Below are 18,718 nucleotides of genomic sequence, written 5' to 3'. Positions count from 1 at the left end.
GTGTACTTGTCTCGCATTGAACTGAGGCTGTGGCCTGCAACTAACAGCGTCCTGGGTTGGCTGTGCACTCAATTTTATGAACTTTAGCCCTGAGTGTTATTTGTTTTTATTGTTTACACAATTTGTCTTTTGTTCTGCACATTGGGTGTTTGACAGCTTTTTGTATGGCTTCTATTGGGTTGTGTGTAAGGAAACAAATCCCAGGTTTGTATATTGAATACATACTTCAATAATAAATGTACTTCAAACTTTGAATTGAAAAGCCACATGTGCATCATCTTCTTGAAGACGGTGGATGCCAAGCATTTTATCCAGGTTTCGGTCATGGGGATCTTCACTGCCTGCTCTCCATACTTGCAGATATTTTCCCGAATGTTGGTGCTAGGAAGTTGGGAAAACTCTGCTGCTTTATGCAGGCAGGATAATGAGCAACTACAGCATGGTGGAGCTGGCAATTCAGGTGTCCTGGTGTCACTCGGGCGACGTATTTAATAGTGAGAAGTAATTCCTAGGGGCTTGTACTAGCATCCCCTGGTTGTACTGTGGTTGTATCACAACAACAGTCACGATGTCAGTGGTCTTTTGTTTATGTTGGGTGGGCCAGGAATTAGCTCCTGTACCTAATAAACTGGTCAGTGAGTGTCTGTTCATGGTCTTCTGCTGCTGTGGCCCATCCACTTTGATGTACGTTCAGAGATGCTCCTCTGCACACCGCTGTTGTAATGCGTGGTTATTGGAGTTACTGTCGGCTTCCTGTCAGCTTCAACCAGTCTGGCCGTTCTCCTCTGATCTCTCTCGTTAACAAGGCACTTTCACCCACAGAACTGGCACTCACTGGGTGTTTTTTGTTTTGCGCGCCATTCTCTGTAAACTCCGGAGACTGTTGTGCATGAAAATCCCAGGAGATCGGCAGTTTCTGTGATACTCAAACCACCCCATCTGTCACCAAAAATAATTCCACGGTCAAAGTCACTTAGATCACATTTCTTCCCCATTCTAATGTTTGGTCTGAACAACAACTGAACCTCTTGACCATGTCTGCGTGCTTTTATGCATTGAGTTGCTGCCACGTGATTGGCTGATTAAACAATTGCATTAATGAACAGGTGTACAGGTGTATTTAATAAATGGCCACAGAGTGTATATTGTGTGAATGGTAATGTTAAGTGTAGTATGATACTGAGAAAACATGGGGCACTGATGAACTTCTTGTCTGGCCCATGCCAGTTTCCCATTGGCATAATTTCACCCAGATTGCCAGTGCCATCCACTCCAAATATTGTTTCATTTATTTTCATGATTAGCATGAAAATGGTCTGATCTAGTTTCCAGGCATGGGCATCCTGGAGTATACAGTATAACACTGCCCTGAGTGACGTCAAGAGACCAACATAAGACCATAAGATATAGGAGGAGAAGTAGGCCATTCGGCCCATTGCGTCTGTTCCGCTATTCAATCGTGGGCTGATCCAATTCTTCCAGTCATCCCCACTCCCCTGCCTTTACCGCATACCCTTTGAGGCCCTGACTAATCAAGAACCTATCTATCTCTGCCTTAAATACACCCAATGACTTGGCCTCCACAGCTGCTCGTGGCAACAAATTCCACAGATTTACCACCCTCTGAATAAAGTAACTTCTCTGCATCTCAGTTCTAAAAGGACGTCCTTCAATCCTGAAGTCGTGCCCTCTTGTCCTAGACTTCCCTACCATGGGAAATAACTTTGCTGTATCTAATCTGTTCAGGCCTTTTAACATTGGGAATGTTTCTATGAGATCCCCCCTCATTCTCCTGAACTCCAGGGAATACAGCCCAAGAGCTGCCAGACGTTCCTCATATGGTTCCCCTCTCATTCCTGGAATCATTCTTGTGAATCTTCTCTGAACCCTCTCCAATGTCAGTATATCCTTTCTAAAATAAGGAGCCCAAAACTGCACACAGTACTCCCAAGTGTGGTCTCATGAGTGCCTTACAGAGCCTCAACATCACATCTCTGCTCTTATATTCTGTTCTATTCTATTCCATATTCTATATTCTATTCTATACCTGAAGAAATGAATGCCAACATTTGCCTGACTGCCTTTCTGAACTATCAGGACAAGTAAGCCTGTCCTTGTGCCTTTGTCTCCTTAACCTGGCACATTCTTCCATCACTCCTGGACAATCAGTGGCAAATATTGACTCAAGTCCAATCTCCAGGCCAGAGACAGGAGGCTCCTTCATGAGCAGCCTGTATACTTTTGTGAGATATCAAGCAGTGTCCGTGTTAATGGTGCTTGTTCTTGCCACCCAGTTTTATCAGCTTCTAGTGGAATGCTCAGCGATTGCTCCATTGTGCCACCAAGCTCTGTTTGCTTTTTGATAAAATTGCTTTCGGTTGAATTACTGATTAACTTAATTGTTGTTGCTGGTTTGGTTTCGCTCACTCAGTCCTGCTTCTAAACCACTGCTAAAATTAACCCATCCACCAACCCATACAGCGTGAGTACCTAGAGGCTAAATCAAAATATCTTCACCGTCAGATTTCTGAATGGGCAGTGAAACTACCCATGAACATTGTCTCACTATTTTTGCTCTCGTATTTAATTTATAGTTTAAAATATATTTCTTATTGCCATTTATAGCTTTCTATGTATCACCCTGTAACACTGCCACAAAACAACAAATTTTATGACGTCTGTGATGTTAAACCTAGTTCTGATTCAATGATTCGCTGTTTAAAAGTGAAATAGGGAAAAGAAAATGAGTTTCTTGTTAGAAGGTCCAAAGTGCTTGGCATTCATTAAAATAATAAACTATAGTAATTGTTGTTACAAATATAGCAGTCAATTTATGGACATCAAGGTTCTCACAAACTGTACTCTTCCTGATCAGGTAATCAATTTGTCATTGTTTGTGGGATAAATGTTGGTTTGATCACCAGAACTCCCCTTCGAAGTAGCCCATGGAATCTGAGGGAGTAGTCAAAACCTTTGTTTAAATTCTCAAATGAACTTGACCTCTTTCCGTGTGGCATCTCTCCAACTCTGCAGAAAACGTTGGCTTGACTACTGATTCGCAGTTTGCAGTGCCTGGCTACTCACTGGTTGCTTCTGTTAGGAAAGGGTCACGTGTAGGTGAGGGAGCGTTAACAATGTCTGATTATTGGGAAAGGCACAGATGATTGGGTGAAAGTAGGCATTTGTTTGAAAACCCCTAAATCACTGGTTACAGGAAAGATGAGAGAAGGTGAAGGGTTCTACGGCTTTAAAAGTTGCCAGCACAATAACTTGCTTTTAATATTAGTAGCACTGTCACAGTTAAATATAAGACCATAATACATAAGAGCAGAACTAGGACATTCAGCCCTTCGAGTCTGTGCTGCCATTCCATCATGGCTGATTTATTATTCCTCTCAAACCCATTCTCCTGCCTTCTCCCTGTAACTAATTGCTAATGGAATAGGTTCAGCACAACATTATGAGTCAAAGGGCCTGTTTCTGAGCTCCACTGTTTTATGTTCCAACTTTTGACACCCTTGCTAATCAAGAAGCTATCAACCTCCGCCTTAAATATACCCAATGACTTGTTCGCCTCAGCTGTCCATGGCATTGAACTTCACAGAATCTCCACCCCCTGGCTAAAGAAAGTCCTCCTCGTCTCTGTCCTAAAGAGACATTTTTCACTCTGAGACTGTGTGCTCTGGTCCTAAACATCCGAGGAACTTTGTAGGTCTTCACGTGGTCAAATAATGTTTTACGCAAGTTATACAGGAAATGTTAAGATAGGTGACCTAAAGCTTAGTCAAAAAAATTGAGAAGTGCTATAAAGGGAAAGAGGAAAATAAAAGTATTCTGTACTTTGATCTGGGCACCTGAACCCAGGCCTGCCTGTGGTGAGGTAATGGTGCAGAACTGGAGATGTATGGGATGCCTGAGGTTTGTAGGACTAGATACAGTACAGGTACCGGAAGGCAGTTTGAAAACTGGCATGAGTCAGAGATAGGCCAATAAACTATTGATATCAATGCTGGGTGGAGGAAATGAGCAGACAGTAGGGAATTTTACTAAGAGGGAAGAGTTTTAATGGAACCTTGAAATTGCACTGGAAGAGTTGGGGTGGGTGGAGAAGCTCTGTCACAGGATAGAGTTGATTTACTCATCAAAATATTCATCAGTTTGCATTGTGTCAGATGGCTGCTAGTTACGCCTGGCTCTGTAAGGTCTTTGTCCTGTTGTGAAGAGGAGTCATAGACTTGCAGAGTTGCATCCAGACCCTTCAGCCCGACTTCTCCTTGCCGACCAAGTTGCTTAACTGAACCAGTTTCATTCCCTCCCATTTGGCCCAAATCCCTCAATACCTTTCCCATCCTTGTACCTGCCAAAATGCCTTTTAAGGTTGTACTTGTACCTGTGTCTGCTGCTGCTTCTAGTAGCTCATTCCATATACTCACTCTCTTCTGAGCCAAAAAGTTGCCCTCAGATCTCTTATAAATCTTTCACTCCTCTTCTTCAATGTAATTCAAATAGTTTTACACTCATCTACCATGGGGGATAAAGGTTGTGAATATTTGCCCTATCTATGACCATTGTGATTTTTATAAACCTTATAAGGTCACCCCTCAACCTCCTGCACTCCAGGGAAAAAGACCCAGCCTAACCCAGTCCCTGCTTGTAGCTCAAGACCTCAGCCCCTGTCACATCTTCCTGAATCGTTTCTGCTCCCTGCCCAGTTTAACAATATCTCTCCTGTACCCAGGAGACCAGAACTCCACGCAGTACCCGGGTGTAGATGTGCAGGAAAGTAGTGAACAGCTTGCATTGCTGTGGCAAAGTTCTACACGGAGTTCGCGGCTTGTTTCTGCATCCCCAGGAAGCAGTTTGTTTTAATGCTTTCTATTGATGATGACGTTCAAAGAGAGTGTTATCATCTAATTGCTCCCTGAAGCTAATTAGTCGAAGATCTGATCAACAGTCCAGGGGCAGCGTCTGTAGCTGGAGGGGGTTGCTTGGTATATCTAAGAGAGGTGAAGCTATTAGCTTTATTTGTCATGTGTACGTCGGAGGGTACACTGTAACAGCTTGCTTTTTTTTGGCATGGGTCTGTCTCTGTCTGTCTGGGGTGCCTCGTTAGTTTGGATGTCATATTTCATTTTTTTCTGCTTCAGGAAGACTTGGCACCTTTGTCAGCTCAATTGGCTCCTACAGAGCAGTGCAAATGGTTTAACCTGCTTATGCATTAACACTCTATCATTCTAACTCGTTCTTTCTCTGGGATGCAAAGCTCCTAAGACCAGAGGTTCCCAGCTTGGGGTCCATGGACTCCTTGGTTAATGGTAGGGGCCTGTAGTGTAAAAAAAAAGGTTGAGACCCCCTGATTTTTATCCGGCCTTGAGTTTTTCCCTCACCCATATGCATGTTTACAATTTGCTTTGGGATTTCTAGTACTTTAGGATTATAAACGTGGCTCAGTGTATTCTCACCTCTTGAAGCAGGATGTTGTGTAAGGGGTTCCCACTCAGGAACCTGAGGCCTGTAATCCGGTGTGAAATTCCAGCTGGCATTACTGAGCCAGTGCGGAACTGTTGGAGGTGGTGCCCTTTGGTGAGAGATTTGAACCAGTCAGCTGGGTATAAGAGGTTATATTGCAGCCATTTTGAAGAAGAGCAGATTATTTCTCCCCGTGTCTCCCTGGCCTATAGTTATTCCTCAATCAATATCATTTAGACAAAGTGTCTGGTCATTATCATTGTGCTCTCTATGGGATCCTACGATGTGTAAAATAGCCGAATGCTAACTCTTCATTAAAAAAATGTCATTGTTACTATCGGATGCCCTGAACTCTTGCAGGAGAGATGTGAATTCTCCAGAGATCCTTTCCTTCTTAATTTGCTCCTCTACTCCTCTATAGTTGCTTATATCTTTGCAGTCAATCACTTGGCGTTGAATGCCACACACAAGACAGTGTGGGTTCACTTTGCACAGTGCTTTTCTCTATTTCTGTCCTTTAGCTATTCACCCCTGAGGGTATTTAATCGATAACCTTCCCACCTTTGTTTGAAATTTCTTGATAACAACATCATCCATTTATCTAGCACAGTTAATTTAACAGGATGTCCTAAGATGCTTTATACTTGGAATTGTTATTTGACACTGCAAAGTTGGAACATGATGCATTGGTATGAGGCCTCTATAATAATATCTTCTTATGAAATGTTGGGATGTGTGAGCGAAACCATGGTCAAATGCTTAGGTTTTTAAGTAGCTACTGAGTGTTTGTGGGCTGGGAGCCAGCATGGATCGGAATAATCAACACGTACAAACACACTGGATGAACTCAGCAGGTCGGGCAGCATCCGTTGAAAGGAGCAGTCAACGTTTTGGGCCGAGACCCTTCGTCAGGACTGAAGAAGGAGGGGGCAGGGGGCATAAAGAAGGTGGGGGGGGAGGCTAGAAAACCAATCAGAGGAAAGATCAAGGGGTGGGGGTGGGGAAGCAGGGAGGGGATAGGCAGGAGAGGTGAAGAAGGAATGTAAGGGGAAAGCACTATGGGTAGAAGAAGGAGGCAGAATCATGAGAGAGGTGATAGGCAGCTAGAAGAGGAGACAGAGTGAAAGTGGGATGGGGGAAGGGAGAGGGAGGGAATTACCGGAAGTTGGAGAATTTGATGTTCATACCAAATGAAGTTGAAATGTTGACTGCTCATTTCCATGGATGCTGCCCGACGTGCTGAGTTCATCCAGCTTGTTTGTATGTGTTGATTTGACAACAGACAGCATCTGCAGAATACTTTTTGTCTTTGATTGGAATAAGAAGTGAACAACCGAGCCTGTTGTACAGAATGAATAGTGGGTTGGAAGATTTGAGTCAATGCGAAGGCTTTGATGAGAACTTCACCTGAAGATGGGCTGCAAGCGGGTGGAGTTGGCTGATCCTGTGGATAAATTCCCCACATAAACTGTTGTTTATACCCCAGTACTAAAGAACTTAAACTGGGGGTTGGCAGCTTAAGAGTTAGGAGTCTGAAGTGGAATCTTGGGCAGTCCTTTCACACACAGAATTAGAAATCTCTCAGCGTTCTCAAGTCCAGTCACTGGGGAAGACACATGGCAAGGACAAACGATTTTGTTTTGTAATGTTACAGAAGGACTCAGAATTCAGACTGAAGTTGAATAAATCTAATTGAATAGAGGGGTTCACAGTGACACAGGAGGGAGAGCTGTTGTCTCAATAGCTTCAGTGGCCTGCGTTCAATCCTGATCTCTGAAGCTGACTGTATGGACATTCTCTCTGTGATCACAAATACATCCCCATCAAAAAATGCTCCTGTTTCCTCACATATCCCAAAGATGTGGTTTAGCAGTTTAATTGGTCACTGTAAGTTACCTCTAGTACAAGGAAAACCTGGAAGGCAGTTTCTGGGTATGTGGTGGAGAATGTTGTAGGGCAGCTCATGGATGAATGGAATTGTAAGCTTGCTCTGAGAGAGAGTACAATGGGCTAAAATGCATCAGATGTTAATGATTGGGAATCCATTCAGTCTTCTCCTGTCCCTTCCCTTGAGGGAAATATTCATTCATGGAGTTAACTGCTTGCAGAGACTATGCTAACATAGATTGACAACTGATTGGAAGATAAAAGGAAAGTGTGGTAAATAGGGATACAGGAAGGAAAGCGGGATATGGGGAAGGTGGAGATAGGGAAAGTGAGGTGGAGGAATATGGGAAGAAAGTGGGGTGGATGGAGATGACACTCCAGCCATGAGTTGTTTGGGGAAATCAGGGAGAGGGCAGTATGGGGGATGAGTGAGAAGTCATGGAGGTTGCTCAGATTCAGGCACTTGCACAAACAGAACTTTAAAGCAGAAGAAAGTAAAATTTTTGGAGACACGAGACAGTAGATGCCAGGATCACACTGCCAGATGAAAAAGATTAGTTGATGTTTTGTAGAGACAGTGCATCAGGATCCTTGACAAGCAAATGATGAAAAGTTACCTGAGTAGACAGGACCGTCATGTTGGGGTCACATTCCAATGTGAACTTGTTAAATGGTTAGCCAGGCTTGAGGGGCAGAGTGGCCTACTACTCCTAATTTGTATGTCTACACCAACTAATCCTTCACACAGAGCAAACCCCGTCCATGCCAATGAATAATAGCTTAATTTATTGTGGAATGAAAACTTCCCCCATGGTTGACCTAATTAATGCATCTGTGGGGATAGAGCCAGCTTCATTCTCTATTAGACCAGCTAGTCTCATTGAGTTGTGGGAATGTGTAAGAAGAGAATTGGCCATGTTCCCTGTTGCCGAGCGCCCTCCACTGAAGTTTGGCTGAAAGTGCAGACTGAACTTGGCACTGATGCACCATGCAGTCAAATAGTCTGTTGTCATGGGTACTCTGAACAGGAATTCATGCACAGGAATTGGCTTCAGTTGACCACTGTTGTTGGAAGCAGATCCTGGTAGGATTGCAGAGCCAAGGGGAGAAAATGTTAATGAGAAAGAGAACTTAGTAAGCCTCAAACTTAAAATTCCCAATCCTGTTTTCAAATCCTCCTCTTACCGCCAGCTGCAGCCACCCCATTCCCCTCCTTGTCCTTGCAATTTCCTCCACTGCTACAATTGGGTGGTGTGGTACAATAGGGGTTAGTGCCTCCCATAAGATGGTGGTTCGATTCCCATCACAGTCTGTAAGGACTTTGTGCATTCCTCTCGGGACCGCATGGATTTCTCTGGGTGCTCCACATTCCAAAGACCTATGGACTATGCTTAGTGAGTTGTCTGCATGCTTTGTTGGCGCCAGAAGCACGGCAACGTTTGAGGGCTGTCTGACACAGTCCTTGCTGATTTGATTTGACACAAACGACACACCTCACTGTATGCTTCAATGTACATGTGACAAATAAAGGTAGACTCTAAATTTCATCCCTCAGCTGCATAAGCTCTTTTCTGGCTTCCAGCCAGGTACAAGTACCAATTTTAACCAACATTTTGATGATGGGCTCTGCCATCTTCATCAGGGAAGATGCCTAGGCACGTCTAGTCCAGTGATATATACACCACGATCATCTGTCTGTCCCTCCTGATTGGTTAGTCCTCAGCCAATCAGGTTCCTGCTGTCCCACCTTGTTTACGATCAAATTCCAGTTTCTACTAAGAATGAGCTGGGATCACCTGTCTTGTAAAGACACTGCCCAGAAGAAGACGATGGCAAACTACTTCTGTAGAATTTGCCAGGGACAATCATGGTTATGATCACCTATGTCATCCAACACAGCACATGATGATGATTAAATTTGCTATAATAAGGTGGACGACAAATTCACGGAATCCTTGACGAGGAACTAACTAGGGAAAACATTATTTTGGATTCCATTCTGTGCCATGAGTAAGAGGTAATTGACAATATGATTATAAAGGAGTCTTGGGGAAGAGTGACCATAAAAAAAAACTACGTTGAGTTTGGAGCGTCGAAAAATTGAACAATACAGCACTGGAGTAGGATCTTTCGATATATTTTCTATTCCCTGCCTGTTCATTTGTCCGTAAATGTTGCTGTTGGATTTACTTCTACCCTAACCCCCTGGCAACTCATTCTAAGCACCTACACTTTTTAATATTTTAAAAAAACCTTGCTTTGCAAATCTCCGTTAAATTCCCCCCCCCCCCCACACCCCCACCATAAATGTATGCCTCTGATGTCTGACATTTCCACCCTGGAATCTGTCCATCTACACCTATCTGTACATGGCGTAATTTTACTTAGTTCCATCAGGTCATCCTTCAACTTCTGACACTCGGGAAGGAGTGATGTAGTTCTTAAAAGTAAACCAAGGAAGTAATGAAGATATGAGGGGAGAGTTGATTAATTGAGAGCATGCATGGCAACCAATCAGCAGTGATTAGTATTTAAAATAGATAGTGCAGAAGCTTGCTGTGGCACAAAAACACAAAAGCAAAAATGATTCATCTCCGCATGATAAGAGCAATTTAAAAAAATATATTAAATCTAAGAAGGGGTTTACAAGCTTGCCAGACACAGTTGTAAGCATGCCGATTGGGGAAAATCTTTGAACTCAGCAAAGAAAGAGCAAGACATTCGTAAAGAATGACAAGACAGACAGCGGTGAGGAACGCTCCAGCAGTCTGTTTTGAAGACTGAATGAAGAAAAAGACTAGCGAAGGCGAAAGCTGCATGGATATGGGAGAATTTTATAGTGGGGAAACAGGCAAGTGGCACAAAAGATAAAGAATGAGTTTTTATTTGCTTTAACAAGATTGATGAACTCAGGGGACTATTAGTCAAAAAAATGGTACTAGGTAAGATATTGAGTTCCAAACCTGATAAATCCCAATATCCCAAGGTTTGAAGGAAGTGGCTTTAGAGATGCCAGATGTTCCTATGGTTCAAGGAGCAGCAAATGTGACCCCACTCTTTAAGAAATTAGGAAGAGAGAAGACTTAAAATGAAGCTGTTATTGGAACATGTAACAAAAGAAACACACTACTGAATCCTATCATTCTTCTAAAAAATGCTAGAATTGAGTAGAGTCTTGGTGAGTTGTTATTTGTTCTATTTATTTATTTCGGGATACAATGCAGAACAGGCCCTTCTGGCCCAATGAGCTGTACTGCCAGGCAACCCACCTATTTAGCCCCAGTCTAATCATAGTACAATTTACAACGGCCAGTTAACCCTCTAACAGGTACAGCTTTGGTCTTTGGGAAGAAACCGCAGCACGTGAAAGAAACCGCAGCACCCAGTCGTGGGAAGAAATGACAGAGTTCTTACCAGTGGCATCAAAATTGAATTCCCAACCCCTGATGCTCCGAGCTATAATAGTGTTGTGTGAGCCACTACGCTACGGTTAGGTTAATGCTTTGCAGTGCCAGCAATCAGAGTTCGATTCCTGCCACTACGTGCAAGGAGTTTATACATCCTTGTGACCGTGTGGGTTTCCTCCCACATTGCAAACACGCCAGCGTTTGTAGGTTGCAAGCATGCTATGCTGGTACCGGAAGCATCGTGACACTTGCAGCACGCCTTTGAAATACGTCGGTTTTTGATGGATGAAGGAAAAATTGTTTGGTTAACCTGATGGAGGTTTTTTTTTTGAGGTTGTGTCTAGTTAAAATAGATAAGAGAAATCTAGTATGTATGATGTTTCAGGAAGCTTTTGATGAGGTCCCACACAGGAGACTGGTTGAGAAGGTCCGGTTGGGAGTTAATGTACTAACGTGGATTAACAATTAGATATTGGATAGAAAGCAGGCAGTGGGAATAAACAGATCTTTCCCAGGTTTGCATGCTGAGGTGCCACATGGGGACCAAGTATCATATTTCCAACCTTGCTAACAATACGAACAAAGGTGGAGTTATTCGCGGGGGGATATAAAGGGGCTTCAAGGTGATATGGACAAGCAGAGTGAGTGGATAAGAACATGGCAGATATAGTATAATGGGGAAATCTATGGAGATATCTCCTATGGTGCACATGATCGAAAAGCAGAGTATTTGTCAAACGATGAGAGATTGAGTAGTGGTGGTGTTCAAAGGTACTAGGTGTCCTTGTACACAAGTTACTGAAGGCAACGTTTAGTTGCAACAAGCACTTAGGATGACAAATGGTAAGCAGGTCTTGGTGATATCATTGCTGAAGACTCCTGAGCTAAGCAGGAAGATACTTGACCCAGAGAATAGACAGCAAAGATGCACTGGACTGGGTTCAGGGGTTTGCTGTATGAGGAGAGGTTGAATAAACTGGCACCGTCTTCTCTAGATTTTAGAAGAATGAGGGATAATCCCATCAAAACTTAGAAATTACTTGAAGAACATAAGCAGGTGAGAAGCAGGAAAAGTTTTTCTCATGGTTGCCAAATTTAGAACTACAGTCACAGTTTCAGAAAAATTGAGTGAAGAAATTTCTCTTCATCTGGCATACAGAGGGCGGTGACTCTTTGCAACTCTCAACCCTGGAAGTCTGTGGAGGTTCAAACATTGATCAAAACAGAGATCAGTCCTGGACACTGGTGGAGTCAAGTGGGGATAGTGTTGGGAAGTGAAGTTTGAGGCAAAGGATTCGCCGTAGTTTTGTATAATGCAAGACCAGGCCAAGTGCCCTTCTCCTCCCTCTTATTTTCCTGTTCCTGAAGCTATCTCCCACCAGTCAAATCCCAAACTCTCAATCCCCACATGCATTTATATGATGCTCCAATCGTTCCTAACTTCTGCGCCTTTTAATGTCCTGTATAATCTCATTTGCCCCTTTCTGATATCGCACCCAGTCCAAACCAGTCAGACTGCTGCTTTTGTCGTCTTTATGTATATCCCAGCCTCTTAAGAATTCACCCCAGCCATGCAGCACCAGACTAGCCCCTAAGGTAAACAAATGATGTTGTGATGAGGCAAGATGCTGACCCCCTTACATTCTCTGATTGTTTCAGGTGAAGTCGGTTCCAGCGGAAATTAATGATGATAATGAGACACTTCAGTTCTCTGATAAACCAGCCAATGGAATCAATGTAATGAGTGCCGCGGATTATAACTCACAACCAACCACGTACACCTTGGAGAGTCAAACCGATAGTCCGTAAGTGTGATTACACTGTGGGGTCTGTTTACGGGCTGCTGAGTAGTGGGAAGGATGTCGGGAACTTGCAAGGAAATTCCAGAGATATAATTAAAGTACAAAGTAGTGATGATAGGATACTTCAACTGTTCAAATCCCAACTGGGATAGTGATGAGATGGAGGGGGAGGAGATCCTGGGCAGCACATACAAAATGCTGGAGCAACTCAGCAGGTCAGGTAGCATCTATGGATGTGAATGAACCGTCGACATTTCAGGCTGAGGCCCTTCATCAGGGCAGAAGAGGAAGGGGGAAGATGCTAGAATAAGAAGGCAGGAGAAGGAGTACAAACAAGATAGGGGCAGCCAGGTGGGTGGGAGAGGAGGGATGAAGTAAGAAGCTGGGGAGGTGATGGGTGAAAAAGGGAAAGGGCTGGAGAAGGAAGAACGTGATAGAAAAAAAGTGGAGTGGACCATGGGAGAAAGTGAAGGAGAAGGGGTTCAGGGGGAGGTGATGGGCAAGTGATGCGAAGAGGTAAGAGGAGTGCCATGGAAACAAAGGGAAGGGAGAGGAGGAAAAATTTATTGGAATTTGGAGAAATCAATGTTTATGCCATCAGGTTGGAGGCCATCTAGATAGAATTTAAGATGTTACTCCTCCACTCTGGGAGTGGCCTCATCATGGCAGAAGAGGCAGCTATGGAACAACAGATAGAATGGGAATGGGAATAAGAATTGAAGTGGTTGACCACGGGGGAATTCTGCATTTTGCAGATGGGGCAAAGGTGCTCAATGAAGCAGCCCCCCCCCCCCCCCAGTCTACCTTTGGATCTCAGAGGGGACCCCATCAAGAGCACGAGATACAGTCGATAACCCCAACAGATTCGCAGGTGAAGTGTTGCCTCACATGGAAGGACTATTTGGGCCTGGCATGGAGGTGAGGGAGGGAGGGATCAGTGCCAAGAAGGAGATTAGTGGGGAGGGATCATGAGGTCATCACCTCATGAGGAATGGACAAGGTAATCATGAAGGGAGCCATCCCAGCAGACAGCAGAGAGTGGGTGGAGGTGGTAAAGATGTGAAGGTGGCGAATATTGCAAAGCAAGATGTGCTGGATGCGGAGGCTCATGGGGTGGGAGGTGAGGACAAGAGGAACTTTATCCCTGCTATGGCTTCTAGAAGATGGGGTGAGCGCGGATGTCCAGGGAATGGAAGAAATGCGGGCGAGGGCAGCATCAATGGTGGAGGAAGGGTCAGCTCACTCTTTGAAGAATGAGGACGTCTCTGATGTCCTGGTAAGGAAAGCCTCAACTTGGGAACAGGTGTGGCGGAGACAACGAGACTGTGAAAAGAGAATGGCACTTTTACAGGAGCTGGGGTCGGAAGAGGTATTGCCAAGATAGCCATGGGAATCAGTAGATTTATGAAAGATGTAGGTACACAATTTGTTTCCAGAGATGGAGATTCTGAATTCTGTTCAGGAAAACTTTCTTGATCAATACATTTGTGGTACAGCTAGACATGCTTCTAGGATGTGAGCCAAATAGAGCAAGTGTTAATGGGGAAACCTCAGAAGAATGGTAATCATAGTATCGGCAAGGAATTACAGACCCTTCCAAGATAAACTGTCCGTATGAGGGCAGATATTTTCATAGCATTTACACAAGTATCTGGACCTGAATCACCAATGTAGAAGGCAAAGGACAACTGCTGATAATGGGGATTAGTATAGACGGTGCTTGGTGGGCCAAAGGACTTGTGTTGTTTTTCTTGACTCATAGAGAAAGCCAAGTTGCAGTGGGTAAATAGAGGTCACAGCATGGTACTTGAAAAGGGGAGGTCTTTATAACAGAAATGTTGCAGCCACAGTAAATGTTCATTCCCACAAGGGAGATAGGGTAGGGAAATTAACTCAAGAGCTCCCAGGATAACTATGGAATAGAGACTGAAATAAAGCAGAAAACAAAAGAGCCAATGCCGCTGGATCAGAAGGAACAGTGATACCCATAAGAAATGTAGGGACATACTAGATTCAGTTACAACCCATTGGCCCTATTGTCCTGTTTATTATTTATTGTAATGCCTGCATTGTTTGTGCACTTTATGCGGTCCTGGGTAGGTCTGTAGTCTAGTGTAGTTTTTTTCTGTGTTGTTTTTGACATAGTTCAGTCTAGTTTTTGTACTGTGTCATGTAACACCAGGGTCCTGGAAAAACATCTCATTTTTGCTATGTGCTGTACCAGTAGTTATGGTCAAAATGACAATAAAAGTGACTTAACTTGATAATGTTATCCCATTAAATGGACACAAGTTACTTCTGATCAAGTTATCTTGAGGCTATCATAAGCAGTGTGTATGCAACTTTATGAATGCATTCTTGGTGCAAGCATTTAATTGGTTCCTCAATTTCATCGACACTCCATATAAGGATTTGTGAGTTCTTGTAGTGACAATCTAATAGGGTTAATTAGAATCTTCAGTGGTAGTCAACCCTGAAGATGGAGGAGAGAAATAAAGAATGTATCTGGAGTAGATTCAGTCAGATTCTTTATTCTGGGTTTCTGAAGATTGTGTGATTGGTCTCTCTGTGTGTTCTGTTGCCAGGTATCAGCCTGCCTCTTACCCCTCGAGGAACTTTAACTCTACTCCATCGGAAGACATGCCAAGGAAGCCTCCAGCTGGTCGGAGGAAGGGCAAGAGGAGACAACGCAGATCGGAAATGGAGGAGTCTCAGTATGAGACAGATTACACAACAGGAGCAGAGTCTGGTGAAGACATGGATGAGGACGAATGGGAGAGGTGAGCAGTACAGAGGATGCTGGGCTCCTCACATTCTCTGCCTTACCCTTCCACCCTTAAAACAAACTTGTGGCGCTTTGGTACACCCTTCCCTACTGCTCGTTCATCGGGCTTGCCCTCACTCCCAGCCATGGTTCAACGGGGGAACAAAGATTAGCGTCAAAGTGTTTGAGCCCACTTGGGGATTTGAACCCATAATCAAGGCTGGCTTTCCTGGAGAGCAGTGTGTTCAGAGTGGGAGAGGTTCGAGGAGAAGTGAGGAGAGCTGAGGTCGAACCGGTTGATGTCTCGTTGGCAATTAGAGATGGAGAGATCCAGAGTAGTGTGTCGGGGAAGAGGAGGGTTTGGAGACAGGGCAACACTTCACCTGCAGATCGGTGTGGTTGTCTGCTGTATCTGGTCCTTCCTATACCACCACCTCTGCTTTGGTAAAACCAGATGTAAATTGGGGTTCGCTTTGTCGAGTACCTCTGCTCCATCTGGCAAGCAGAATTTCCTAGTGGTCATTCATTTTCAATCCTATCTCCATTCCCATTCTGACATGCCAGTCCCAGGCCTCCCCTTTCACTGTGATGAGGCCAGTCAGGCTGGAGGAACAACACCTCCTATTCCAGCTGGGTAGCCTTCAACCTGATGACATGAACATCAGTTTCTCCTTCCAGTAAAGATTACACTCACCCTTCCCTCTTCTACTCCCCACTCTGGCTTCTTACCTCTTCTCCACACCTGCCTCTCACCCCCACCCAGTACCCCATCCCCTTCCCTTCCTCCCATGGTCCACTCTCCTCTCCTATCAAATTCCTTCTGCTCCAGCCCTTCACCTTTCCCGCCCACCTGGGTCACCTATTATCTTCTACCTAGTCCTCCTTCCCTTATTCCAGTGTCTTTCCCCCTTCCTTTCCACTCCTGAAGAAGGATCTCATCCCAAAACATCAACTGTTCATTCATTTCCATAGATGCTGCCTGGCCTGCTGAGTTTCTCTAGCATTCTGTGTGTGTTTCTTTGGAGGTCTGATGGGGTAGGTGGTGAGTGTAGAGGCTAGAACCAGTCTCCAGTTAGGGAGCCGCTGATTTAGTATTGAGATGAAGAGATACTTGTTTACTTGGAGGATTGTGAGGTTTAGAAATCTCCCTCTCAGGGTTGTGGGCTCTCAGATGTTAAGTATAGACGTGAACACTACCTCACTATCTTGTTCTTCTTTTCCATTATTTATTTTAACACTTTGTTTTGTAATTTTTGTGTGCTGTTCTGTACTGTTGTTGTGATATAACAAATTTTGTGACATGTGTCAGTTGTTATGAAATCCCGTAACTGGATCACTTACCAGCAAAGATAGAGAGGTCCGTTGAAGTCTGATGGTACTATTTTTAAAAGTATTTATTGATAAAGGGGCACAAAAATAAGATAAATGCAAACATACAGATAATATACATCGTCGATGCTAAATCTAAAGTGCAGGTATGATCATAACCAATAAAAAGTAACTATCGTTGTCTAGGGGATAATGTATTGTCCGATGGAAATATAAAAGTCATTAGCTCGTTCAGGCTGCAGCGTTTTGGGTTTAAGAGAGGGAGGCGTTTAAACTTGCCCAAGTCTTTTATGATGCCAATCCGTTGAGTCGGGAGCGGGTTTCCCCGTTGTTAGCTAAAGAGCTGTTTTCCGTGGTTTCAGCCACCAGTTCCAGCCACGGAATTGAACGCACGTGGCTTGGTTTCCGATGACCGTCTGCTGTTACATGGTCGCTTAACGTTTCTTCTGGTGCTTCCGAGGGGTTGTTCCTACAGATTTCCCATTTCCTTCAATGATAATTCTTATCTCCCCATTCTTAAACTCTGCGTTAACTTTGAACACACCTTCGAGCACAAACACCTGGGAACTCTCACTTCCCACTGTTACCAAGGTTAACCCTTTTTTCACTGAACCAAGTCTATCTGACCCTCAAGGAGGGCCGTCCCGTTCCACTGAATCAAATACCTCAGACATTTTCTGAGCTCCGTTACCAGGTTCAGTACCACGTGCATCCCCATCTTGGACACACTCAAACGGGACATTGGCCTCTTCCAGGCTTTCAATATCCGTACCCTTTTCAAATTCTACGTTCCCCCGATCCTCCCAGGCACTCTCTGGGCAACTCCCTTCCGGAGTAAACTCAACCCCGTGGGCTGAAACAACCTCACCTGCCAACCCAGCAGACTTCTTCGAGGTAATGGCATCCTTTTCCCTTAGGACTGCCCTCATTTCATTATCGGGAACACCTTTAGAATTTTCAACTTCTTCAAACAGTTCTGCCAAACCAGACAGATCATCCTTGTCCAACTCTGGACCTCGTAAACGCTCTAGCGGTTCCTCATCTTTATTTCCGGCCTCTAGGACCTTTCTCCTCGCTAAGGACAGATCTACCTCCGCTTCCTTACCCTCTTTTACTTTACTACTCTTCGTTTTACCACCCTCTAAACCCTCGTGGTACAAGGTCGGTAGAAACGTCTCGGCCAAATCGAAACTGGCCAGATTTAAACTGCTCTCGTTCTCAGCTGCCTTTCTCGACAGGCTGCGAGTGACCGCGCATACAGGGTAGATCTGGGACTCTAGGGGCGGGGCCACCGCACTCACCGGTGGGCTGGCCATCGTCATGGCTGCCCAAACCTTACCACCTGCTAAATCGTTACCGAAAAGGACGTCCGCGTCCTTCCTCGGGAATTCCGATCGCACCCCTATTTCAACTGGTCCAGATACCAGCTCACAATCCATAATGACCTTGTGTAAGGACACCATTTCTGTCCCTTGACTTATTCCCTTTACAGCTACCATTCTCGTCTTTCGACCAAACTCTAGTACCTTACTGCTGATCAACGACAGCTCAGCCCCCGTGTCTCTCCAGATCCGTACGGGAACTGGTGTGTCTCCCTCCCTCACAGACATGGTTCCGTGTGACAGACAAGTCTCCAACCCTTCTCGTACTCTGTCTACCCGGGGCTCTCTTGTCGATCTACTGATTACCACGGCACATCCGATAGGGACTGCTGCTTTCCCCTTTCCTGTTTCTTTCCTCGGAGCAAAGCACCGCGATGCAATATGTCCCACTTTTCCACAATTAAAACAGGTCAAGCCCGGAAATCTCTGGCCGTCTGGCCTTTCCCCCTCGACCTTACCACTAGCTCCCGACAGGACCTCTGCCTCAGCCGGCGGACTTTCTTGATCGTTTCCACGGTCTCTCTGGGTACTTTTATTCGAGGAAAACTTTGTCTTGTGGGTTAGGGCATATTCATCTGCGAACCTAGCAAATTCTGAGATGGACTTATCCGGCTTCTCATTCAGATACGTCCGGATATCCTCCGAAACACACCCTTTAAATTCCTCAATCAGAATTAA

The 18,718-nt window shown here is 44.6% G+C and overlaps 1 protein-coding gene across 1 annotated transcript in view; it reads left to right on the top strand.

Moving 5' to 3' along the window:
• LOC132406583 (uncharacterized) overlaps positions 1-18,718 on the top strand; it is a 76,272-nt gene that overhangs the window by 50,294 nt on the left and 7,260 nt on the right. The window contains exons 12-13 of the mRNA XM_059992402.1: positions 12,423-12,568; positions 15,151-15,345. Of these exons, the coding sequence (XP_059848385.1) occupies positions 12,423-12,568; positions 15,151-15,345 (341 nt within the window). The remainder of the gene's footprint in view (positions 1-12,422; positions 12,569-15,150; positions 15,346-18,718) is intronic.

Source organism: Hypanus sabinus, chromosome 16, assembly GCF_030144855.1.
Source record: "Hypanus sabinus isolate sHypSab1 chromosome 16, sHypSab1.hap1, whole genome shotgun sequence".
NCBI lineage: Eukaryota > Metazoa > Chordata > Chondrichthyes > Myliobatiformes > Dasyatidae > Hypanus > Hypanus sabinus.
The sequence above is the reverse complement of the archived record's forward strand: the minus strand, read 5'-3'. Positions and strand labels throughout refer to the sequence as shown.